The sequence below is a fragment of the Geotrypetes seraphini genome, chromosome 1, assembly GCF_902459505.1.
Source record: "Geotrypetes seraphini chromosome 1, aGeoSer1.1, whole genome shotgun sequence".
NCBI lineage: Eukaryota > Metazoa > Chordata > Amphibia > Gymnophiona > Dermophiidae > Geotrypetes > Geotrypetes seraphini.
The window spans coordinates 169,151,677-169,177,980 of record NC_047084.1 but is presented as its reverse complement, the minus strand read 5'-3'; the positions used below and the strand labels follow the sequence as shown (position 1 = coordinate 169,177,980).

The 26,304-nt window shown below is 42.4% G+C and overlaps 1 protein-coding gene across 4 annotated transcripts in view; it reads right to left on the bottom strand.

Annotated features, from left to right (window-relative positions):
* The window catches only part of RAPGEF2 (Rap guanine nucleotide exchange factor 2), a 651,997-nt gene that overhangs the window by 604,830 nt on the left and 20,863 nt on the right, over window positions 1–26,304 (bottom strand). The window contains exon 1 of one of the 4 annotated variants that reach the window (XM_033941509.1): window positions 24,470–24,755. The exons of 1 other annotated variant lie outside the window; for it this stretch is intronic. In XM_033941509.1, the coding sequence (XP_033797400.1) occupies window positions 24,470–24,538 (69 nt within the window). In that variant the 5' untranslated portion in view covers window positions 24,539–24,755. Of the gene's footprint in view, window positions 1–24,383; window positions 24,402–24,469; window positions 24,756–26,304 lie in introns of those variants that run through there. 2 more of the 4 variants (XM_033941490.1, XM_033941516.1) reach the window with 2 other exon arrangements.

Below are 26,304 nucleotides of genomic sequence, written 5' to 3'. Positions count from 1 at the left end.
GCTGGCCCATAAAATAGAGGCAAGCTCATGTTAGGTTTCAAACTTTGTACAGGAACTTAGTACCAGGGGTTTTACCAATCCCCAAAATGTCAGTCCTCTGGCAAAGTGGTTGTTTGTGTTACGCAGAGCGTGGCACTCTGAAGGCGACATCCATTCAGCTGCCTGTAAATCTCAAACTAATAGAGAGCCAGCTGAAAAATGTTGCATGATTTAGTTTGAGACCCTAGTAAATGTCCACACAAAATGTTATTCAATTTGGAGGTTGAACGTAGACAATTTTCAAAATTGGTCCACTTGTCATGAAATGACCCATCAGCCTCTTTAATACTGACCCAAAAAGTCTAACCTTCCATTTAAAGCAGAAAAATCAGAAGCCTGTAATTGGATAAGTGCTTGTTTTCACCAGTCAGCACCCTAAAAAAATATCTAATAGCATATCAGGAGAAAGGGGAGGAGGAAGGGAATATTTACCAACTCTAGTGTAACTCCACATTGAAGTAGAGGGGCTGCAACCAAGCCATAGAAATTCTGATAATCTGTATGTAATATGTATGTCAATACAATATCTAACATGAGCAAAACATTTACAAAAACCACTCATGGTATCCTGAAAAATGCATGTTTACTCCTCAGCAGGCATGTAAGATTAAGCCACTCCAGACCAGGCCAAGGTCTCCCCCAGCATTCTGTGTTCCCCCTGGGCCCAGGCTAGCAGCAGCAAGTCTTTTGCTCAACCTAGGTGTCAGCAGGTATCATGCCGCAAATTTTTATAACAATCTGAATACTGCAGTACAAATGATTCCCACCAGCAGCAGAACAGAAGTGAATGGAGTACATATATCAGATAAATGCCGATGCCGCACACACCCAATTCATGACTTTGGATCTTTTCTAAACACCTACAGCCTTCCTTGTCCTGGCATCACTAGAGCCTGCTTCATATTTCTCACCAGTACTGGGCCTACACTGGATCTAGCTTGTAAAGGAAGCCAGAACTAGTTTTACCTTTTGGAGTGAAAGCCAGCCCCAAGCAACTAATGCAAGTCCTGTAATATCCACTTTCACAAGCAGAGTTCAGCAAAAAAAAAAAAAAATACCAGCAGTCATTTTCATACATGTACAGCAATCTGCAGAGAATATATTATTTTACGTCAATGGTGGTTTTGTATTCACATGAGCTTGTTAGACCTGTTAAAACTTATCAGTGTATTAAAACTAACATAAGAATGTTCTAACATCAGCAAGAAACAAAGCACACATGCATGTTTACTGCTGAGAAACCCAAAACATACGGTATGTAAAACATTGCAACTGGGAAGAGATTTCAGAATCACTTTAATCCATAATATTATTTGATTTCTTATATACCGCTATACCGTGAGGTTCAAAGCGGTTTACAATGAAGATAGATTAAAGATACATTAAAATAAAATAAATAAAAATGGTACTTTGGATTTCCCTAGCTATCCCGAAGGCTCACAATCTAGCTAAAGTACCTGAGAAAACAATAAATAAAAATAAAATAAATGAAATAAAGTAAATTCCAGTCAGACAATAGGATCTGATGTTAGAAGTTCATTATATTATATTATATTTACTAGCTGATGCCCCGGCATTGCACGGGTATTTAATTATAGCAATAACACTGTAAATGGATTCAAATAAAGATACTTTATAGTGGTGAATGAAATTATTTTTTTACAGCTTAATAAAAAGTACAATATTCAAATTATAATGTGAAATATTTGACAAAATGAATACAATACAACTAACACAAAACGTGATTATAAACAACAATTTTAGTTTCACCTCCTGGAGCAAGAACATATAAATTCCTGGGTGAACCCACCCTTGAGCAAGCAACATAGAGTTGTGGGCCGCGAGACCCCCAGAACATATCATCCCAGGTAGTGAGGGATCTGCATACCAAGTTTCGTTCAAATCGGTCAAGCCGTTTTTGCGTGATCGCGGCACATACACACATACATACACACATACATACCTCCAATTTTATATATATATAGATTTCAGCTTGTAAAGGATATCAAAAAACAAGACACTGGCCAAAAATGACAATGATGGAAACATCGGAGCTTAGTATAATAATTATTATCTAGATTTTGCTCACACCTTTTGCAGTAGTAGATCAAGGTGAGTTGCATTCATTACATTACATTTCTAGACCACAAAACCTCGCAGATCGAGGCGGTTCACAAAAAGATATAAACTGGACCTTCACAGCGAACTACAGAAATTGTCATCATAATAATTCTCTAAAAATTTTGCAAATAACGTTGATTTTAGTAATTTTCTGAAATGTACGCAAGAATAAGACCTCTTAAATAGAGAGCGTTATTCCCTGTCGCAGCTTGCTGCCTGGAGAGTTTAAAATCTAATTTTGTTATCTGAGGCAATGGTGGGTTAAGTGACTTGCCCAAGATCACAACAGTGGAATTTGAACTGAACACCAGTGGTATAGTAAAAAGGGGGGGGGGGGGGGGCGGTCCACTCCAGGCGCCATCTTGGTGGGGGTGTCCTCCTCTCCATCCCCCCGCTGCACGCATGCGTTCTTTCCAGTCCTATGTACCTCTATAGCCTGCCTTTATATGGCATTATTTAAACAATGATACTTGTATAATACAGTTTATATGAAAACAATAACTATATGTAAACACTTTATTTACGATGTCTTCTTGGTGTGGTCAAGAACAATTTCAGCAATTTATAATATATATAAAATCAATGTGATGAAAACATTTCATTTGAATCGAGTGTATCTACAGAAGCAATTCATTTCTTAGACATTAATATATTGAAGAAAATAAATTAACATCCATTTATCGTAAAAAAAAAAAAAACAAAACCTGACCATAATGCGATATTACATTATAACAGCTACCACCCGAAAAGTCTTCGCGAAAGCATTCCAATTGGCCAGTTTTTAAGAGCAAAACAGCTTTGTGAATCCCAAAGTGTTTATAGATACCATTCTAATCAAATGGTCCAATGGTTCAAACAAAGGGGATATCCGAACAAAGTCATACAAAAAGCTTATAAAAGAGCAGCAAATGCCAATCCGGGAATGGTTACTCTATCATACAGTTAATAAAGTTGACACTAGAAATTTAACTTGCACGATGCCATATTCAAAACAGGCATTAGAAATTAGGAAAGCTATAAACAAAACATTGGAATATGAGATTAAGCTCCTCCCACGTCAGAGGGAAGGCTTCCGGCTCAGCCTTGGGATGCGCGTAGGAGCTACCGCCCACGGCTTTGTGCAGAGAAACGACTGCGGCAGGAAGGAAGAGGGAGCCAGTCAGAAGGTAAACACCTACTGGAGGAAGGCACGTATTTGAGACACAGAATGGAGGGAGGGAGGAAGAGAGAGGGGTGTGTTGAGACTCGGGAGGGAGAGGGGTGAATTGGGACACCGAAGGTAGAACAGGACCCCTGTTTGTAAGTTTGAGTCCGACATCGGATGTTTGTAAAACGGGGACTGCCTGTACTACATTAATTGTTCTGTAACATCTAATTAATGTTAAATGAAAAAAAGTAATATTGCTATCAATTCCCAGGTAAAGATGCAATTGCTGTGATTTCTTTATACAGGTCTCCCTTCATATTCACAGGGGTTAGGAGCATAGCTCCCTTGCGAATATTAAAAAATCATGAAAACTTTAGGGCCCCCACCCTGACTCCCTCTTGGATCCCTCCACAGCTTACCTTTCAAGCTCTGGTGGTCTAGCGGTGAAGCGGGGTAGGAGCTATCTTCCTACGCTCTTGCCTTGTGCAGATCCACTATAAAAAATGGCTGTTTCAAGTTCACGCGTTGATCTCGTGAGACCACGGGAACTTGAGGCAGGATACACTACTATTTCTCATGATGGCGATACCAGATGCAGGTTAATGGTGGATCCTGAAATGCAAGGGCAAGGTTAGCCTGCCCATATCCCGCCCTCTGCATCCCAGGATGCACTGCACAGAGTCGTGTGCTGCCAGTTTTCAAGATGGCAATGCTGGAGGCAGGAGTGAGTGGGCTTGCTCCTGCATCTCCTTAAGGTATGACTCAGTTGAGCTTGGTATGGCCTTGGAGAGGATTCAGGGGTGCCACTATATGCCAGGAAGTTTGTTTCTCTAGTTGTTGAGAAGGAGGGGAGCGACTAGAAGGGCATTTTAAGGTCAGAGAGGGAAGGGGCACCAGTGATGTCAGGGGTGGGGTGGATGCTACTAGACACCATGGAAAGCTTTTTTAAATATTGGGAGAGGTGTCATTGCCACCAAATACTTAATGGCTACATATGTATTCATTTTAATTCAACATGCAGCCAAGTATTCCATGTGAGTTGACAAACCGTGCTCAGTCCCTTCTCTGCAATGCTCTGTGCATATAACTGGTGCTAAGTGCATGGTTAAAATGGCAGTAGCTTTCTGCATCGGCTCCAAAGTGCAGTGGTAAATATCCAGGGATGGAGACAAAAGGGGAACCTCAGACATGTGCACTTGAAATGTAGCTTCCATTAGTTCTGCATGGAACTTGTTAAAATGTTTGGCTTGCCTGTATCTGTTCTTTCTTCTCTCATGCACTTTATTCTGCATTTTTGTGAACAGTCACGTTTTATGTTTTACAGATTCAGTGTTCTCTGGAAAGGGACCAAGCATTGTGACCAAAAAGATGCCATACAAAACACCTTTCCCACAAAACTAGGAGTACCAAATTAGAAGAAAGGTAATACTTATTCTTGCCTTATAATTTCCTTTCCTTGAACTCTGCCAGACCAGTGGGCTATTCTCCTCATCCAGCAGATAGAGGCAAAGGAGACTGACATTTCAATGATGTCATCACTGGTATATGGAGTAGTACAGCCCTGCAACTTGGCAGTATTTTCTATCTCCAGTAAATTTTGTATGGATGGACTGGTGCAACAGAATGATTTTTCTTTGCTAATAATATTTCCTCCTGTCCCCAGGACACTGGCTATGGCCTGTGGCCATGTGAAGTCCTTTTGGCTGATTATGCTCTCAGGGATAGGTCTACACACCTTTATCCTGATGGGACAGGAGAAGCTTTCCTCTGAAAGCCCCAAGCTTTGGTCTGAAGGCCTTGGCTTGGTGAAGGAAGCTCCATGGGGCAGCAGACAGTGGAAGTTCTGGGAGTCCTGAGTCTCGGCCTGAGGGCTTTGAGGAGTATACAGGAGATAGCTCCCACAGAGTCACTTTCAGCCAGTGTGATTACAGCTGCCACTCTCTTTCTTTTTCCCTGGTAGTATATATTTCCCTCATTGCCACCTGCCTTCTGTGCTGTGACCAGGACTCTGGTTAAGAACTTCAGCCCTGGGGGTGGGTGGTGTCAGAGTTGTCTAGGCCTACAACCCAAGGCTCTGTTGGAAAGTGATAGATCTCTGAAGGATTCACTCCACCTCCTCCAGCTGAAATCTCTGCTTCCTGTCTGTCTAAATTAGATTGTAAGCTCTTCAGAGCAGAGATCGTCTATTACATGTCAAATGTACAGCACTGTGTACGCCTCTCAGTGCTACAGAAATGATAAATAGTAGAAGTAGTAGTTCTTCTAAGTGCTCAGCCCGAGTCTAGGGCTGCTCCTTAAAAAACCATAAGCAAGGCATGGGAATGTGGCTTCAGTGAGCTCTCCTCTGTGTGGAGCCTCTTGGTGAATGATGAGAAGGGATAGGTTAGAAACATGATGGCAGATAAAGGCCAAATGGCCCATCTAGTCTGCCCATCCTCAGTAACCATTATCTCTTCCTCTCTCGAAGAGATTCCACGTGCCTATCCGCCTTCTTGAATTCAGACACAGTCTCCGTCTCCACCACTTCTTCCGGGAGACTGTTCCACACATTGTTGAGAAGGTAATGGAAAATCAGGAGGAAAAGGCCAGAACAAAACTCTCCAGGAAACCTGTCTACACACATACAATTTACAACAATGCACCTGAAAATCACTGTTTTGTAGAGAAGCCAATGTGCACCTCGTATCCTTCAGAAAGGATTTTTTTCTCCCACCTTGCCTCAAAATTTATACTTCTGTGGAGTCAAGACAAAAAAAAAAATAGGCTTTTTTGATGAAAATAGTGTATTTGGCATTTTAGCTAAAACAGCAGCCATAAACTAGCATAAACAGCTGTTAGCACAGCTGCATATCAGTATGTTATTGATGTCCAAACTCTGGGAGTTCATACAACTGAGTTGTAGCCCAGAGGGGAAGGGGGGTTCCAGCCCACACTAAGAGCAGGGGGGGATGTGGGGTAACTATGAATAAACTGAGATTATCTGCATTCTGCTATCCTTGACCTTGGTTCTTTACTAAACACCTAAAAACTTCCAAGATTACCACTAGTTAATGACTGTTGCAGACTATCTACCTCATGGCATCCTTCATCGAATCATATTAGCTCTCAAGCTGTATGTAATCCTCCCCTAAATGCTCATTTACTGTACTTTCCACAAATCCTCTTAAGCGGTACCAAATTACCTCTTTAAATGGACGGTACAACAATCTCTACCTCAAAAAATTCCAAAAATCTTGTGTCTCTATATCATCCTTATATGTTGCAACTGTATCTCTAAGCATCTTTGCTCTGTATTAATCTGTTCTCCATAAACTGTTCTGTAAGTCGCCTTGAACCTTGTAGGCATAGCGTGACTCATAAATCCCAGATTCCTTGTCCTGGCAACCTTAGAACCTGCTTCAAATCTCACATGGGATTTAAGTAAGCTACTTGCAAAAAAAACAAAAACAAACAACCCCAGAAACAAAACCAAGACAACACACTATAATGCTTCTAGCAACCATTCAGTCACTCCATCGAGGAACATCTGAGAGTTCAAATAGGAAGCTTTCATCACCTAATGAATGGAGAGTCCCGACAAGCCACCCCTGCTCAGAAGGAGGAACCTGAAAGCCACTCTGACAATAGTTGAAGGGTGGTATATCAAGTATGTTTAAACTATTAAATGTCCTCTGTAAATCAATTTTAAATGGCAGCTCCGCCCTGGAAAACTGTTCATCCTGCATACCACTCAGCTTCAGCATTATATCACAATGCTACCACGCCAACTGAATTCTGCACAGGTGACTAAATATTTCCATTTCACTTAAGATGCGGAACATCTTTCTGCTTTCAGAAACGGGAACATTCCTACACGTCAATGCCTCTGAAATGCCAGGAGAATAGGTTCTTTTGGCAAGGGCTGATCAGAACTGCACTGAAATGGCTCCACATTGTAGGAACATTTAAGCTGCCTACAATTTATTACTTCCCTCTGTCTCATTCCAAGGTTTAGAATGATTCTGATAGATTTTTAAAAATCCTTCAAAGATCGTAGCATCATCTGTTCTATCAGCAACAAACCTAGAAGCATCCACAAGTGAAGTGTGAAAGGCAATTTACAATTTTATAACATAATAAAATTTATTTCTATACCACAAATACCTTGTGGTTCTTTGCGGTGTACACAAAATAAAACTCAACATTATCACGAAATTACATTAAAACTCCCTTTACAATATCATTCAAAATACTACAAATATTTAGAAACCAAGTTTTTTTAAGTTTCCTAAAATGCATCTAAAGAATCTGCTCCCAAGTTTTGAAGAACATAAAAAACAGCATGCTTGGTTAATGAGCCTCCTTCAAGTGCAAACGTCGTAACTGTTAAGAAATCCCAAACTGGATGCTTGCTTACAGCACTGGATCAGCACCATGGCAGGTGACTATCTACAAGGCTTTTAAAAGGTGTATCCATTCCCTCTATGTGTTTCAGCTTTCTTCCTATTTAGTGCATGCTTAAATTTAATCAGTTTTCTCACTGGTCTTTTCCATCAAATCTTTTTGCTACCAGAATGTGCTTTTCACACTCTTCCACTAGGGCTATTTCGATCCAAAGCTGAGAAGTATGCGTGGGAGGCAAGCAAACAAAGAGAAATGAATTCTTTCCAGCAATTAATACCAAGCTAAATACTCACATTACCTCTGCCTTTGATTTCTACAAATCAAAGACTTCATCAACCTTCAAGAGGACTGAAAGCAAATCTGCCAGGGCAACCTCTAGCAAAAATGGCACCAAGAACAAGTGCTGAGCTCCTCCTTCCCTTTCAAGGTCCTCACAGTGCAAGAAGCCCCTCCAGCTTGGCACTCAGGGCAGCTGCCTTGCTTGCTCACCTCTTGCGACAGCCCTGTCCTGCCCTTTCCTGGGAAGACCTGAAGCTGACAGTGACAATACCCTGCCATTGCATAGTACAAAATAATGCTGTTCTGATTTCTACTGTATAAAACATATTTGTCTTATAATCTCTCTTCTGCAAGTAATTCCCAAGATTTCAGACACTGAGGACAGCTGCTGAAACTCTCATGGTTATCTTGGCATGCTGTCCCCTATACAGTGGTACCTTGGTTTGCGAGCATAATTCGTTCCAGAAGCATGCTCTTAATCCAAAGTGCTCGTATATCAAAGCAAGATTCGTTCCACATTGCAAAAACAGGCCTATGTCTTCTTATGGTCTAACACTTCTCCCTCTTTTCCCCTCCCCTCTCCAACCCAGCATATGTACTCCCCTCTCTTTCAATCCCCACAGACCATCTTTCCCTTTTCTTGCACTCCCGCTCTCACCTCAAGATCTGCTCCTCCGTAAAGGCACCCTCTCAGCCCCCAGTTGCTCCAAGAGTGTTAAAATTCCAGCATCAACTCACAGTGCCCGTTATTGCTCCAGGTTCCGGTCCCACTTCACTGGCCCATCTCATTCTGGTTTTCCGCTATCGCTCGTCTCTCACCTCAAGGCCATGTGTTCCAGTGCCGGAATGCAGCATTTCTTCAGTCAAGCTCCACCCCCTTTTGCTACCACTTCCTGCATAAGCTCCTTCCTGCCACTACAAAGTAGCAGAATGAACGGAGATGCCTTCTTTCCTGCCTACCCGCCACCAATCAGGGCTAGAGGGAGGACCTTTGCACAACTCTCCCCACCCAGGGACATCCAGGCAGCAATATCAGGAGCAGATTGCAAGGCGGTGGTGCCGGCGTGGGTTGGTGTGTGCTGTTTGCCGGCTGGAGGTAAGGGTTTGGGGGGTGGGTCACGCTCGTTGATCAAGTCAACACTCGTTTTGCGAGTTAAGTTTGCTCAAGTGTTTTGCTCGTCTTGCAAAACACTCGCAAACCGCGTTACTCGCAAACCGAGGTTTACTGTATTAGTAAAGGAACACCAAAGACCAGTGAAAGAAAAGGGAGATAAAAAAAAGTAGTGCAAACTTCTTTTCACTAGACTCTCCCTTCCTCATCCTCCATGGTCTCTAATATCCATCATGAGCACCAGCTCCAACAAATCTCATCCTGCTAATAAAATACTAATCAGCACACCCAAGTATCTTCAGAAAACTGAGCAATAAAAAAAATCACAGGAATGGAAAGAATTTTGGAAATAGTTCATGTTCACCGATAGTTCACCGATAGCTCAAGGCATATTAAAATGGAGACTATTAGCTATTCCACCTTGATGCAGAGAACTGCTGCAGAAGACTAAGGAAAACACAACACAGGAACCTGAACACCAGATCTAAGGAGGTGCAGGAGGGTTAGCTCACTTTTCTGCAACAATTATATCAGAATGGAATAGTTAATAGCCTCATCAGACGTCCAGACTGGTTCAGTGACTTCTGCTGTCACAGATGCACTTGGAGAGATCAAGTCCCCTTGTGCAGAAACTATTGCCCCCACAACCGAGGAAGGAGACCCAACGGTTTAAGTAGGCTTTCCACAGCAAGCGTACATAGTCCAGGCTGCCTGACTAGGGCCACCCCGAGGTGCCCGGCCGGGCCTCGCTGTCTTCTCCTGGACTCCACAGTGCCCATGCACCTGCGCTACATCCTCACTCCTTCCCCAGGCTCCAAAGGGCTTCTTTTTTCCCCCCAAACAAAAGGTCTTTTGTGATCCCCCATTCTTACTGCTGCCAGATGGGGATAACCCCAAAGCTCATGGCTACTGTTCAGTTGACCACCCCCACAAATCTGGCCTGAAATAGGGGTATCTCCACTAAGGGAGTCCACCCCTAGTGATTTCTACTCAAATCGGGGGAGGGGAAATTGAAGCAGATGGAGGGTTTTTGGTTTTTTTTAATCAAAATTGGGAAAATCCAAGATGGCCAGCAATAAAACATGGTAGCAGCAAAAACAGCATGGGGAACCCCACCAATGGTCAAAAAATTCTGGGACGGGGTTTTTGGAGGTAGGAGACCCGAAATACAGCCCCAGAAAACCTTAGAACCACCAAATTTAGACACACCCCCCCCATTTTCCCATAGACTTGTATAGGCAGTACTTACTGTCTGTGTATGTGCTAAGATAGCCTGATGCAGCTGGCATAGAAGCTGGGAATTGGAGAAGACACTGCCTCACTCAGCAATCCGGGTCCATAAGAACATAAGAATTGCCGATGCTGGGTCAGACCAGTGGTCCATCATGCCCAGCAGTCCGCTCACGCGGCAGCCCTCTGGTAAAGAGGACGCAGAAGCGCCGGGCTGACCAACCTTCCACACTCGACGTCAATTCTGACATCGGAAAGGAAGTTCCGGGCCAGCCAATCGCTGCCTGGCTGGCCCGGAGCTTCCTCTCCGACATTAGAATTGACTTTGGGTGGGGAAGGCTGGTCAGCCTGGTGCTTCTGCAACCTCTTTACAGAGTCGGGAAGCACAGAGAGCTCAGAATTCAGCGGCGGTGGCTTGGGGACCTGCTCCCCGAAGGCGGGGGTGGCTCAAGGGAGAGTAGGAAGAAAGACAGGCAGAGAAAGAAAGGGGGCAGGCAGGAAGACACAAAAAAGGAGGCAGGGAGACAGAAAGACAGACAGAAAGAAAGGGGGGCAGGGAGACAGAAAGACAGACAGGAAGAAAGAAAGGGGGCATGGAGACAGAAAGACAGACAGGAAGAAAAAAAGGGGGCATGGAGACAGAAAGACAGACAGGAAGAAAAAAAGGGGGCATGGCGACAGAAAGACAGACAGAAAGAAAGAAAAGGGAGGGGGCAGGGAGAGAGGAAGAAAAAGTTGGGGAAGGGAATGAGGTCTGGAAGAGAGGAAGCATACAGGAGGCTTAAAGAAGGGAAGAAATATTGGATGCACAGTCAGAAGAAGAAAGTGCAACCAGAAACTCATGAAATCACTAGAAAACAAGGTAGGAAAAATGATTTTATTTTCAATTTAGCGATCAAAATGTGTCCGTTTTGAGAATTTATATCTGCTGTCTATATTTTGCACTATGGCTCCCTTTTACTAAACCGCAATAGAAGTTTTTAGCACAGGGAGCCTTTGAGCATCGAGAGCAGCGCAGAACATTTAGCACAGCTCCCTGCGCTAAAAAACGCTATCGTGGTTTAGTAAAAAGGGAGGTGGTACATTTGTCTATTTTTGTATAGTTGTTACTGAGGTGACATTGCATAAAGTCATCTGCCTTGATCTCTTTGAAAAAAAACCCAGAATATAAATGATAATTAACATTTTCTCTACGTACAGTGCGCTTTGTGTTTTTTAAAATTTTATTATTGGTAGATCATTTTGTCGTGATCATTTTAAAAGTAGCTCGCAAGCCCAAAAAGTGTGGGCACCCCTGGTCTAAAGGGTCTTGGAAACTCAGGAGCCTGTGGGGTGTTTGGTGGCCCCTCAGATCCCAGCAATGCACCATGACTGAAGAGAGAAGAAAGAAACTGATCTTTAACCCCAAGTGAAAGATCTAGAAGAAATATCTTGGTGCAGCAACAATTCAGTGTTATTGACAGAGAGGGGGGAGAGAGAGATGCATCAAAACCCAGTGGTAAGTGGGAACTCGCTAGAGATACATTTACCATGAACTTCCACAACTTATAAGAGAGGCACGTGTCCTAGAGGAATTTTTTAATCACCGAAAACATTTGGTGCAAATAAAGTTTTCTAAAAATTTAATTGTTGCCAACAATGATATAAGGTAAACGCAGAGAAGGGTGAGCTGCAATATATGTGCAATGTATCATTTTTCTGAAATATTAAGAACATAAGAATTGCCTTACGGGGTCAGACCAATGGTCCATCAAGCCCAGTAGTCCGTTCTCATGGTGGCCAATCCAGGTCACTAGTACCTGGCCAAAACCCAAGGAGTAGCAATAGTTCATGCTACCGATACAGGGCAAGCAGTGCCTTCCCCCATGTCTTTCTCAATAACAGACTATAGACTTTTCCTCCAGGAAATTGCCAAACCTGTCTTAAAACCAGCTACGCTATCCGCTCTTACCACATCCTCTGGCAACGCGTTCCAGAGCTTAACTATTCCCAAGTGAAAAAAAATGTCTTCCTATTGGTTTTAAAAGTATTTCCCTGTAACTTCATCGAGTGACCCATACATAGTCTTTGTAATTTTTTGACGGAGTGAAAAATCGATCCACTTGTACCCGTTCTACTCCACTCAGGATTTTGTAGACTTCAATCATATCTCCCCTCAGCCGTCTCTTTTCCAAGCTGAAGAACCCTAACCGTTATAGTCTTGCCTCATACGAGAGGAGTTCCATCCCCTTTACCATCTTGCTCGCTCTTCTTTGAACCTTTTCTAGAGCAAGAGACCAGAATTGAACGCAATACTCCGGATAAGGTCGAACCATGGAGCAATGCAGGGGCATTATGACATTCTTAGTCTTGTTAACCATCCCTTTTTTAATAATTCCTAGTATCCTGTTTGTTTTTTGGCCACCACCACACATTGGGTGGAAGGTTTCAACGTATTGTCTACGATAATACCTAGATCCTTTTCTTGGGCACTAACCTCCAAGGTGGATCCTAGCATCCGGTAACTGTGACTCAGGTTATTCTTCCCAATGTGCATCACTTTGCATTTGTCCACATTAAATTTAATCTGCCATTTGGACACCCAGTCTTCCAATTTCCTAAGGACCGCCTGCAATTTTTCACAATCCGCATGCATTTTAACAACTTTGAACAGTTTAGTGTCATCTGTAAATTTAATCATCTCACTCATCGCTCCAATTTCCAGATCATTTATAAATAAATTAATTAGCACCTGTCCCAGTACAGACCCCTGCGGCACTCCACTGTTGACTCTCCTCCATTGAGAAAAATTACCATTTAATCCTCTGTTTTCTATCCGATAGCCAATTCCTAATCCACAACTGAACTTTGCCACCTATCCCATGACACTTTAATTTTCTCAGGAGCTCTGGGGAACTTTATCAAAAGCTTTCTGAAAACCTAGATACACTATATCAGGGGTGTCCAACCCGCAGCCCCGTGAAGTATTTGTGCGGCTCCGCTCGAGGGCGATGCGGTGTTTTCCTCTTCCGCCCCCGGATGTGTACTGTCTTGCTGCAACGTTTGTTCAAAGCAGAGGCAGAAAAGAAAAAGTTAAGAAAGCTAAAAGGGAAAAATCAATACATTGGAGAGAGGCATAAGAAGGAAATGGAACGAGAGAAGAGGATAAAAAATAGACAGCTGCAGAACTTGGGAAGTTGGAGGGGGAGGAGGTGGCTGTCAGTTGGTGAGGCTTGGGGATCCCTACTAGCTACAGCAGGGGAGATATTCATTTTGAGGGAGCCTAAGCTCAAAGTGGGAGGCCCAAAAAAGCAGTAATATTTACCCTGACTGAACGATCTTCCACGTGCGCTGCTGACAGCTGATTCAGCATCCCCGCTCTGAAGAGGCTCACCGTAGCTGCAATAGAAGTGAATGGGAGAACCAGTAGCACGCATTCCTGCTCATCAGAGTGGGGATGCGGAAGCCTGTGGCTGCTCCCACTGTCAGCGGTGCACGTGGAGGATCACTCAGTCAGGGTAAGTATTACTGCTTTTTTGGGTTCCTCTCCACAGTGTCCCTTTAATGAAGGTTTATTATTAGATACGTACATCTTCTACATTAGTGAGTGAAAATTTGGGACCTGCTCAACCTTTTTTTTTGCTCATCAGCTAGTGTTAGTGCAGCCCCAGAAAAAAATTTTTCAGCCAATGCGGCCCAGGGAAGCCAAAAGGTTGGACACCCCTGCACCTCCTCACCTTTATCCACACCTTCATTATGTAGGTTTTGTATGGAAACCGCTTAGGTTTAAGCATTCTAGAAATTTTATAAATAACTAAATAAAATATTTTCATCTGGTCCTAAAATGTCTCTTTTGTATATCTTTCTCATAGATTTAACTTTTCTCATAGTTGTGCTTGGCTTTTATTTCTCTTCTTTTTCATTATTTATACACTTCTCCCTCCGTATCCGCTCGCGATTTTTTGGACAGACCCCACCCCAAAAAATTACATCATTAAAGTTATTTTTCCTTTTATTGTACCAATAAAAAAAGTATATCGCTTACCATTCACTCTGAAATTCGCTGCCACCATGCTTTCTCCCACAAATTTGCTGCTTCCATGCTTCCCAGTGTGCACTGAGAAAAATGCTGCTTCCCAGCATCCATAGAGAGAAAAGCTTCTTCCCAGCATGCCTACCCAGAAATCGCTATAGAAAACTTATTTGCGGTTCCAATAATAAAAACCGCGAACAACATTTAAAATGTTATTCGCGGTTTTTCCGTATTCGTGCCTATGGTCCGCCCGCATCCCCCACGAGTACGGAGGGAAAAGTGTATTTCAGTACATGTGGTGGTCTAAGTATGCCTAATATTTTATAATTGTCTTTTTAACTGCTGCCTTATTTGTACTAACAAATTGCTTGTTTTATTTTATTACCTGTTGTTGTTATAGCCCCTGACACAGCCCTTGTATGGTTGAAACACGGCTAGTGTCAGGCTTGCCTTGTGCTCTGTTTGGTTGTAGTCAATTATACTCTGGCAAGAAATAGTGTGAAATGAGGACGGCCAATGATGAGGCACCACGTAATGCTTCCCGCGGTTGTGAGACTATACAGCGGAGGAGTGGTGGGGCTGAGGCTTCCTTGAGATACATAAAACATTATTTATCCAGAGCCTACTAGTTTGAATGCTGCTATTATTTCTGACATTTTCATCTGGGACTAGTGACAGAAGTAGCGACCAATTGTGGAGATTTCAGGTACCTGACTTCCTGGCTCTCAACTCTCCCCAACCTGCAGCACACATAGCTGTTAACAAAAGCAAGAGCATGAGCATGCTGGCTGTCTGTCTGGGAGGTCTGGTAACATCTCCCAGCTGCTGGTAAGAACTACTGGACTAAAGCCATGAAGGAGATGGGACTTTATATACTAAAGTGGTTTGCATATTAAATACATGTATTTATTTTGTACTTGCGGCAATAGAGGGTTAAGTGACTTGCCCAGAGTGAAAAGGAGCTGCAGAGGGAATAAATAACTTTCTCTGTGAAGTTCACCGCAAATCTCCATGAAAACCGCCTCTCTCTCTGGCGATTAGCACTAGGCCAGAATCAGCAGCCCCGGGCTATTAAAAAGAAAACACTGAGCCACTTCTTTGCTATAAAAGAGGCTGACTTTTATGCCTTCAAAGTCCATTCATGTTACCAAATGCTTGATCTGTAAAGAAAAAATATATATTTAACAAGTGAAAGACCTGCACAGCTATTTTGTTTTCTTCTTGTTCCTAAACTTTGACTAGAGTAGAATTTGGGGTGACACCATTTTATCAATCACACAAAAAAATTACTATAAAATAAACAAACAAAAAAAAACCTGCAAAGAGAAAGCACTTCCAAAATTTCTAAATTTTAAAACTAGTGGAGTGGGGAGTGTGTGGCGCAGTGGTTAGAGCTACAGCCTCAGCACCCTGAGGTTGTGGGTTCAAATCCCATGCTGCTCCTTGTGACCTTGGGCAGGTCACTTAATCCCCAATTGTCCCAGGTACATTAGATAAGAGTGTGAGCCCACCAGGGCAGAAAGGTAAAATGATTGAGTACCTGAATGTAAACCACTTAGGCTATAAGTAGTATAAAAATACTTAAGTAAAAAAAAGTATATTGGAAAAAAATGGTTTATTAAGCGCATTTTCCGGTGTGTGGGTCAACATGGTTAACAATAAAAACAAATTACATAAAAGAAAAGAACTCTAATAAAAAACAGGACAGAGATTTGACACTCATTCTAGACAGAAAATAAAACAATTCATTTGACTCCTGAAATCTAAGTGGTGCCGACATTCCCACCAACTCACTGAGGGATGTCTATGCCAAAAGTTTCATGGAAGAAGTGGGACTACAACAAGGTCTTAAATTTCGAGTATTGGTTCAGAATAAATATATATGGGACGGTCGTTCCATTATTTCGAAGCAATAAAATAGAAAGCTTAGGCAATATGGGCCAATATTGTACCTGAGAGACCAAGGCCCAATGCACTCATGAGGGATAAAATCTCCTCCTCTAAGGAGTTAAAACCAGCATACCGAATGTTGAAATCTCCTAAAATTACCACCTGACTAAATTTAACAATGTCCTCTTAAATCAACAATGAGGGTCTTATAAAACCACATTTCTGGTTCCTGTAAATTAAAACAAAACCCAAAGAGAGCTGAGGACTGACCAGATCGAAGGCAGCTAATAGGTCAAGCGATACCACTAAAGTGATGTTACCAGTATCAAGGGTTGCATGTAACTGTTATCATAATTTGTAAAGGCCAAAAGCCTGTAAGATAAACAGGTGCTCAATATGTGTAAAAAGTTGTTGAAAAACTATTTTCTGGAAAATGTTAGAAAAAAAAAAAATGAAGGCAGATAAAAACCATATGGCCTATCTAGTCTGTCTAACCATGCCTTCTACTATCCCCTCCTCTCCCTTAGAGATTCAGCGTACTTGTTCCATACTTTCTTGAATTCAGATACACTTTTTGTCTCCACTGGAATGCCATTCCAAACATTCACCACCTTTTCCATGAAAAAGTATTTTATGACGTTACTTCTTAATCTATCCCCCTTCATTCCAGAGTTTCCTATCAACTGAAAGAGACTTGCCTCATTTGCATTTATGCCACATTGGTATTACAATATCTCTATCTCCCCTGTCCTGCCTTTCCTCCAAAGTATACATATTGAGATCTTTGAGTCAGTCCCTGTACACCTTATGATACAGATCAAAGACCATTTCAGTTGCCTTCCTCTGGACTGATTCCATCCTGTTTATATCTTTTTGAAGGTGCAGTCTCCAGAATCGTACACCAGAGTCTTATACAAGGGCATCAATACCTCCTTTTTCCTACTGGCCATTTTGCCCCCTATGCACCCAAGCATCCTTTTAGCTTTTGCCGTTACTTTTTCAATCTTTGGCCATCTTGAAATCATCACATACTATCACACCCAAGTCCCGCTCCTCTTTTGTACACAAAGATTCTTCACCTTCTTAAACTGTACTATTCCATTGGGGTTTTGCAGCCCAAATGCATGACCTTGTATTTTTTAAACACTAAATCTTAGCTGCCAAATTTTGGAACATTCCTCAAGTTGCTAGGTCCTTCCTCATGTTATTCACACCATCAGGGGTGTCTACTCTATTGCAGATTTTGGTATCATCCACAAAGAGCCAAATCTTACCAAAAATCCTTTCAGGTCTATAGTTAGTTGGGAGAGTTGAGTTCTTTAATTGAGAATGACTCACAGTTGTTTTCTTCCATATGGATGGGACAGTCCTTAAGGATAGACTGCGAGAGAAAAATGATAAAGGGTAAAAGACTCTGGGAGGGCAACTTCGGCTGTGAGACCGGAACAGAATGAATCAAACAGAAGGTAGGTTTCATATGGGTACGGGAAAAGCCCAGAGTCCTCAGTGTAGGAATATTAAATGAGGACCAGACTGAAGTGCCCTGTGGCCAAGAGACGGGGTTTGGGACATCCATTTTCAGAGAAGAGGCTACTGGAGGACCTAAAGATTTTTGCAAGGTGACATTTTTTTATAAGTAAATGTCTCCACCAGAGAATTGGTCTTTGGTGACCCAATGGATTAGAGCAGGAACAGACTGCATCACGAAGTCCCTCTCAATATAATATAGAAACACTGGAAATCTGGAAAGGACTCTCTCGATGCCATTGTTTCCTTTGTTTTACAGTAGTTTGTGCAATTGGTAATTTTTTGACTGCTGGTTTCCTTCATATTATGGTCTTTTAAAATCATTTTATTTTTGTTTTTGCTAACAAGAAAAAAAAAATCACTTGTACGTTCGTTTTGTCCATTCAACCTAATTTTCAGGATAAACTTATCTGTATGAAAGACAGAAGATAACATAAGGTTCCCAACTTCGTGATAGTGATTATTCTGCTTGCTACAGAGTTTCAAGTAGCTAATACTGCTAACTTAAGATTACTCATTAATGTCGTTACATATGAAGCACCCTTTCAGGTCTAGGGTCTGTAGGTTGCACTACACAATACAGTAAAACCCTGGTTTGAGAGCATAATTCGTTCCAGAAGCATGCTTGTAATCCAAAGCACTCGTATATCTAAATGAATTTCCCCATAAGAAATAATGGAAACTCAAGACGGTTCGTTCCACAACCCAAAAACTTTAATACAAAATATTGCATGCTGTGAACGCTTGAACTGTGGGTAAATTGGACGCTTTTATTACGTACAGCCGCGCTCAGTGTAAGATGTGTGCGCTTCAACTGTGGGTTCTGATGGCGTGACACGCATATACATGCTCCTACTGCTAGTCAACACTCATTTATGGAGTTCAAATTTAATAAAATGTTTTGCTTGTCTTGCAAAACACTTGCAAACCACGTTATTTGCTATCCAAGGTTTGACTGTACAGAGTTACAGACTTGCTTCTGATCTCCCCATAGTCAGGGATGGCAAGTTAAGGAGCAGAAAGATACAGGAGATTTCCTTCTGATCCAGGCCAGCAAGTCTTGGGCTTCAAAAGCAAAACCATAAAGTTAAATCACAGACAGTAAATCATTGACAGTCCAGCAAGATACAAAATGAAGAGGGAAGGGAGAGGAAAACCATTTTCTTCTGCAGACAAGTCACTATGGTGATGGACAAAGGCTTTTTCATGGAAAGTACTGTACTTGAATCACTCAGACTTCAGTCTGCCTGCCCATTAAGGCTTCAATTCTAGGAAATGCAGGTAAAGGAAACAAGAATATCTCTCACAAGACAGTCAAAAATTCCCCTAAGTGAAGCCAAATCTCTTTTCTACAGCTCCATTGAAGCCTAAAGAATGAGACATTAGATCATTTCTGCAACTCAAGGATTCTGACAAAGACTTCAAGGCTTGTAATAGAAGTTAAAGGCTGTCTAAGAAGCTTAGAGAAAAGTACAATTTGCAGGTTTTAGGTTAAGCTACAGAAGACAATATGCCCTTAACAAATAGATGGTTTGAAACTCTCCAATACACTTAGCTGATGTGGGTGCTGGTAGGGGTGGGGGTGGGAGAACTAATTTTAAAAAATCATTTTCTAAACCAAAGCCTTTAGGCAAAAAAAGAACCCAAGCCTGCCTATGTCCCTATAACCACCAAGCACACCAAAGGCAGACAATAGATTTCTGAAGAGTGAAAATGCACACTTCCAAATGTTTATTTATGCCCTTCTGCAGTAACAAAGCTTTCCTGCTTAACTTGATCAAACAGAATAAACATTTTAACAGGACAAAATTACATTAAAAAAGGAGGAATGTCCTGATGACTCAAAGCACCACTAACTTGTTACTGTACAACCATGGTCCCTGTTAATCTTCCATCCACAGACCAGGCAATTTCGACAGACCCCAAGAGGCCGATGTGCTATAGTGCAAATTCTCCACACTATGCACAAAGGAGTTTAGCACACAAAGAAAATGTGCAAAGGACTGTGTAGACACTCAATTTAAATTCAATATTAATGAAGGGGTTAGCTATTAAATCCAGATTTTAAAGAAATGTACACACAGCCCAAAAGTTTTTTCATCACTTGGTGTTCTAATGCTAGGATTTTAGCACAGTCTGAGGTGGAGAAAAAGGCTAGTTCACCTTCCCAGAACTAGTGTAGAGGGTTTGTGGACAGCATGAACTATGCACAAAATATTGGGGGGGGGGGATGGGAGAGGATTCGTGTTTTATTGAAGGTGATAGGCAGGCAAATGAAAAAAAAAACAACATAGCATTGGGAGAAGCAGCTGAGGTGATCGCATCACCAAATGCAGGTTAAGGAGAGCTGCAAAATGATGGGAAATGAGCACAGCTACAGAAAATTCAGATGAGCCCATAACTAGGGCCAGTGCAAGGGCACTGGCTGTGCCTTCGGCCTTACCACCCCTGTGGGTGTTGGTGTGTGGCCCCACACTTTTAGAACTGAGGGGAGAGGGGGCCGATATCTCACATGCACATAGCAGCAATGCGGGTAATTTCCAACAGCTATTTACCTAAGTAATCCCCCCCTCCTTTTTTTTTTTTTTTTTTACTAAGTCATGGTAGAGATTTCAACCGTGTCCCGGACAGGGCTGTGGAGTCAGAGTCGGGAAGTCGGAGTCAGAAGTACAAAAAACTGAGGAGTCGGAACATTTATCTACCGACTCCATTTTTGTACTTGGCATACCAATCATGAGCGATTCTTTCAGCTATAGCACCCACTATATATGTAATGTAATGTAATTTATTTCTTGTATACCGCTACATCCGTTAGGTTCTAAGCGGTTTTAAGAAAATATACATTTAAAATTGAAGTAAGAAGTAAGAAAAGGTGCTTAATAAATTCCCTTACTGTCCCGAAGGCTCACAATCTAACTAAAGCACCTGAAAGTTGATAAAGAAGTGAAAAATAAAGAAGAAGATTAATGTTAAACATTTTAACTAGACAGCATTGATCTGAATAGTACTTTGGTAGTAGAAGAGAGGAGAAAAAAGGAATAGATGTAAAAGGGAGAACCGTTGGAAAATAGAATTTTGGAGAGAATTTAAATGAAGGAGATAAAACATAATAAAGGCAGAATTAAAAACAATAGATAAGGTTAAAGAAATTCATAATATGATAAGAAAAATAAAGTAAAAATGAAAATAGTGTCTTTAAACACGTTGTTGCTAGGGTAAATAGAGTACTCCTGTTGTGAGCAGCTTCTGTGGCCTTAGAACCTTGATTAAAAGCAAAAAGAAGGTGGTGTCGAAAATGCTCATTTCTCTCATCTTGACATTCCATTTTAACGATCTGAAAATTAACCAGTGCTGTGGAGTCGGAGTCGAGGAGTCGGAGGAAATTTAGGGTAGCTGGAGTCGGAGTCGGAAGTACAAAAAACTGAGGAGTCGGAGTTGGAGTCGGAACATTTATCTATCGACTCCACAGCCCTGGTCCCGGAGCACTAAATGCTCCAATGCTGCTCCGACACTCAGAATTCTTATGAGCAGCGGAGCATTTAACGCTCCGGGCCACGGTAAAAACCCCTACTGTGGCTTAGTAAAAGAGGGGCTAAATGAGCTATTTGAAAAATTATATAATATGTACAGCTCAAAGGAATATGTTTTCATATTCTCAAGAAACATAATGAGTAAATAAATTAGTTGCTTAAAAAAATATGTGGAGAGAAAAAAAAGCCTCGGTTTTCTATGATGTAGAAGGCTTGTTTTTGTCTGTTGAGGGCTCTTTAGCATGTTGGGCCGAGGTCTTTTTTTTTTTTTTTTTTTCATCTCCACATTTTCTCATGCCCATAATTTACTCACTCACTGTTTTTCTTGGCAACACAAAAACAAAATTCTTTTGAGCTGCACATATTGTATAGATTTTCAAATAGCTCATTTACTTCCCCCAAAAGTACAAACACATTCATTTGAGGTGTACATATTATACATTTTTTTTTTTGGTGAGGTCCAACTGAAAACTGGCCACCCTATCACATGAACACATGAAAGCATTTTGCGGTACCGTCCCCTTTTCTGTGCTGTAACGGCATGTTTTTGTTTTTTCTTTATATTATCTGGAGGGTCGTTTCATGGGCAGGGATTGGGAATTTTATCAAAGTTGCACATTCACATCAGTGTGCACTAACCCCAAATTCAGTATGTGGCACCTTAAGTTGGGAATGCAAATTGGTGCACAGCTGATTTGGGTGCACAACTTTATTGGCCTAATCAGTGCCAATAATTGGAAATTAACTCTTCACAATTAAAAACAGAGAAAAATGAAGGCAGATAAATAAAGACCATATGGTCTATCTAGTCTGCTTAACCATGAAATCTACTATCCCCTCCTCTCCCTTAGAGATCCAACGTACTTGTCCTAAGTTTTCTTTCATTCATATACACTTTTAGTTTCCACCACCTCCACAAGGAGGCCATTGCAAGCATTCACTACCCTTTTCATGAAGAAGTATTTTAAGAGGTTATTTCTAGAGAATGACACAGTGGCTGTCACCGTGAGTACGGGGACAAGACCATTCACCGCCCCGTGGAGCGGAGAATGGCCTCGTCTCCACAGTTATGAGCGTGCGGTCCGGCAGCCCCCTCTCTCCAGCCGTCCATCCAGACATCTCCCTCTCTTCCCTTTACCTTCCCTTTGTGGTGATTTCTACAAGGCTATGCATTCTATTGCAGCCGGAGCCTTGAAGTCGTGTCACGTATGGCTGCTGGAAAGGTCTCCTCTGACACAACTTCCAGTTTCCGGTTGCTTCAGAAGAGACCTTTCCAGCAGCCACATGCGACGTGACTTCAAGGCTCCAGCTGCAATAGAATGCATAGGCTTGTAGAAATCACCACAAAGGGAGGGGAAGGGAGGGAGATGCACGGACAGACAGTGGGAGGGAGCTATAGGACCATGCGAAGGGTGCTGGAGGGGGATGGAGAGGAGAAAATGCTGAAGCAGCCTGAAGGGAACTGGGGAAAAAAGAAAGGGGAGAAGATGCTGGGAAAAAGGCTAGATTAAAAATATTTGTCTCGCTATCACTAGGCATCATTCTCCCCTTTTGACTCTTCCCTATCAATCTCCCCTGCCTTTTCTCCCTACCTCCCCAGATCCCTTCACCAATCCCATCCTCTTTGGTTAACTCCTTCTACTTCAAGAACAATCTTCTCTCTAGGTTTGCGGGGACGGGGCAGTGATAGGGACCAAGCTCGTGGGGATGGGATGGGAACCAAGCCCACAGTGACAGGGGCGAGCTCGCAGAGACGGGGACAATATTTTCCCTGTGTCATTCTCTAGTTATTTCTAAATCTGTCCCTTTTCACCTGCTTCCAATGCTCCCCCCCCCCCCAATTCCAGAGTTTCCTTTCAACTGAAAGAATTGCCTTATGCGCATTTTAAACGTCTCTATCATAGCTCCCCTCTCCCCATACGCCTTATGACTTAAGCCACCAACCATTTAGTAGTCTTCCTCTGGACCAACTCCATCCTGTTTATATCTTATTCAAGGTGTGGCCTCCGGAATTGTATATAATATTCTAAATGAGTTCTCACCAGAGTCCTATATAAGGGCAACAATACCTCCTTTATCCTACTGGCACTAATTAAGAATTATATGCACAACTTGGAAAGTGTGATTCTATAAAAATTATGCACCAGTTATTTGAAAGAGGGGCGTGGCAAGGGCCAAATCATGAGCATTTCTAAAGTTATGCGCATTGTTATTGAATATGTCCAATACATGCACAACTTAGGTGCAGGTATATAAGCCAGGTTTTAGCTGTTCTAAATGGATGCCCCTAAAAGTCATGCAGCGCAAAGGCACTTAGCGCATTCTATAAAAGGTACCTTGTAGAATCAAGCTAAGCACCATTCTAGTTGGCACCGATTTTTTGGCACTATAGATTCAGGCCCTAACTAGAATATACATGATTTGCAAAAGAAAAATTCATATTTTACTGCTATGTTAAAAGGTGGCTTAGCGCATTTGAAAGACCTGCATTAAAACACACTAACATTCCAGATATGCACATGCAACACTCCCACCTTTGTCACTAAATATTGATTTTGCTGCCAATACATGCCAATCTGTGGGGACTGGCCTACTTGCTTGTATTTATGCACTTTTTTATTTAACTTTTTGCAGTGTATTAAAGTGCACACTAAGCTTGAGTGCAGGCTGTATGGGACAGCTTATTTATTACATGGCCCTCCTATTCTGGGATGCCAAAATACAGCAAGTCTGAGCTGAGCCCTATTCAGCCAAGTCACATGTTCAATGAACAGCCTCTGCTGGAAGGTTGCATGAGGAAAAGAAAGCCAGCAACTGACTGCCTTTCATTGCACAAAAAGTCCAATTTCAAATAACCTGGTTAGTACCAGGAAAAATATTAGAAAAATACAGACAATGTGAAGCTAGAACCAGTCACAAGTACATTCAGCAGAAAACTACTATAAGTATGCAAACAACAACAATAATAATTATATGGTTACGATTTATTTGGAACACATAAGTCTTAGACAAACTGAAGATTATTAATTCTCGTAGTACAAGAAACAGCATCTACTTTACAGGGCAGCAGAACAAAAACACTTTAGGGCTGATTTTTAAAATGTGGGCAGTTACCCCATCTGTGCACACACAGGAAAAGGCTGGAACCCCTCACGCCCCTCTCCCTGGGACAGCGCGGAAGCATCTGGATCATTGGTTACCTGCGGGCTGCGTTCTGCCGGCTTCTTCATCACCGCCTGCCGGAAGCTGTTATCCACGTACGATGCCATCCCGAGGATAGGCGAACGGCCGGGAGCCACAGAAACCCCGACTATATCCACCCTAAGGTCGGCGGCAGCTGCAGACCGCCGCCGCTCTCCATCCGGGGGGGGAGAAGGAGTGAAATCCGGACCGGGGAAGGGAGGGAGTCGATTTCTGCCGGCGTTCCTCAGGCTCTCTGTGGCCCGCGCCAGCCGCAACCATGGTGAGGAGGCGCTGACAGCAGCTGTAAGAGCCGGGGGCGGGGCCGAGAAACTACGAGGGGGGGGGGCGTGACGCTGATTGAGCGCCGAGGATTGGTTGGAGTGGATCACGAGGTAAGAGCGAGCGCGTTTCCTCACTAAAAGGAACCGGGATGATATCAAAACAATCACTCCCAGCAGCCTGAAGTTCTGAATGAAGGTCGGCCTCTAACGGAGAGCTCCTGATTGGTCAGTATAACTTGGAGCGCGAGAGGCCGACGGCTTCGCCCCTCCTAGAAAGAGGCGGGGCCTCTTTACCACAGCGTACTAGAAGCCCTCGAGGCACTCAATGGCAGACTAGATCGAGGAACGGCAGTATTATCGCATGAGTTAGTAGTTGAGCTGAAAATTAAAACAAGTCAGCAACGAATGTTAGCGTTTCCTTTAAGTTCACATATTTTTTTTACTGTGCTTCTTAATCCTGTTGGTAGCACACTTTGCCGACCAGAATTCCCATAATGAATATGCATGAAACTGATTTGCATACAATGGTCTCAGTCATGTATGTAAATCTCTCATGCACATCTCCTGTGCTAATACTGAAAAACCAACTAGATGCGCCTCCAGGCAAGGTGGAAGAAGCACTGTCCAACAAGATCAGTGTAGAAATTAGTCATGCACCCATGGCTAAACGTACATACTGTAGCTTCTACCACAAAATCAGCAACAAACTACGCAGTAATGGAAATTCAAAGTGGTCAGACTGCACACTAATCAGAACTCCCCCCCCCCCCCCCAGACATATGCACCAAGGTTCTAAGTAAGGGCAGGTTTATGCTGTGCACATGTCCAAAGAAAAGTGCCAGCACATTTGTGCATTAATACCAGCTTTACAAAAAAATGTCTTTGCACATAAAATTTGTATGAAGCTACAGTACATACTATATATGAGCAAATTCTAATGTAACAGGAATATTACTCTTGACCAGCTTGGGTATTGTAAAGTCTGTAAAAAGCCTAATTTAAATATTATTCTGCTCCTCCTCCTTTCACCATGGGTTGTGCTGGATTTCCTCAGTGTTACTCTCTACAGCAGGGTTGTCAAAGTCTCTCCTGGAGGGCCACAATCCAGTTAGGTTTTCAAGATTTCCCCTATGAATATGCATGAGATCTATTTGCATGCATTGCTTTAATTGTATGCTAATATATTTCATGCATATTCATTGGGGAAATCCTGAAAACCCAACTGGATTGCAGCCCTCCAGGAGGGACTTTTGACACGTAGGTCGGAGCTTTTCTGTTCTGCTTGTTTCATTTCTTTGTTTTTTTTGTGGGTTTTTTTTTCCTGTAACCAAATCTTTTGGTGCTGCAGAGGCTCTTGGTCCCCCGTCCCCCCCAACACACACACACAATCTGTGGCTATTAGAAGATACAAACACTCAGGGCAGAGGTCTGTAGCCTGCAGATACATGCTTTGCATGATTCCTGTGTGGTCAGCCTACATTAATAGTCCAGAGCAGGGCTGCCCAAGTCCAGTCCTCCAGATCTACTTGCAGGCCAAGTTTTCAGGATATCCACAATGAATTTGTATGAGA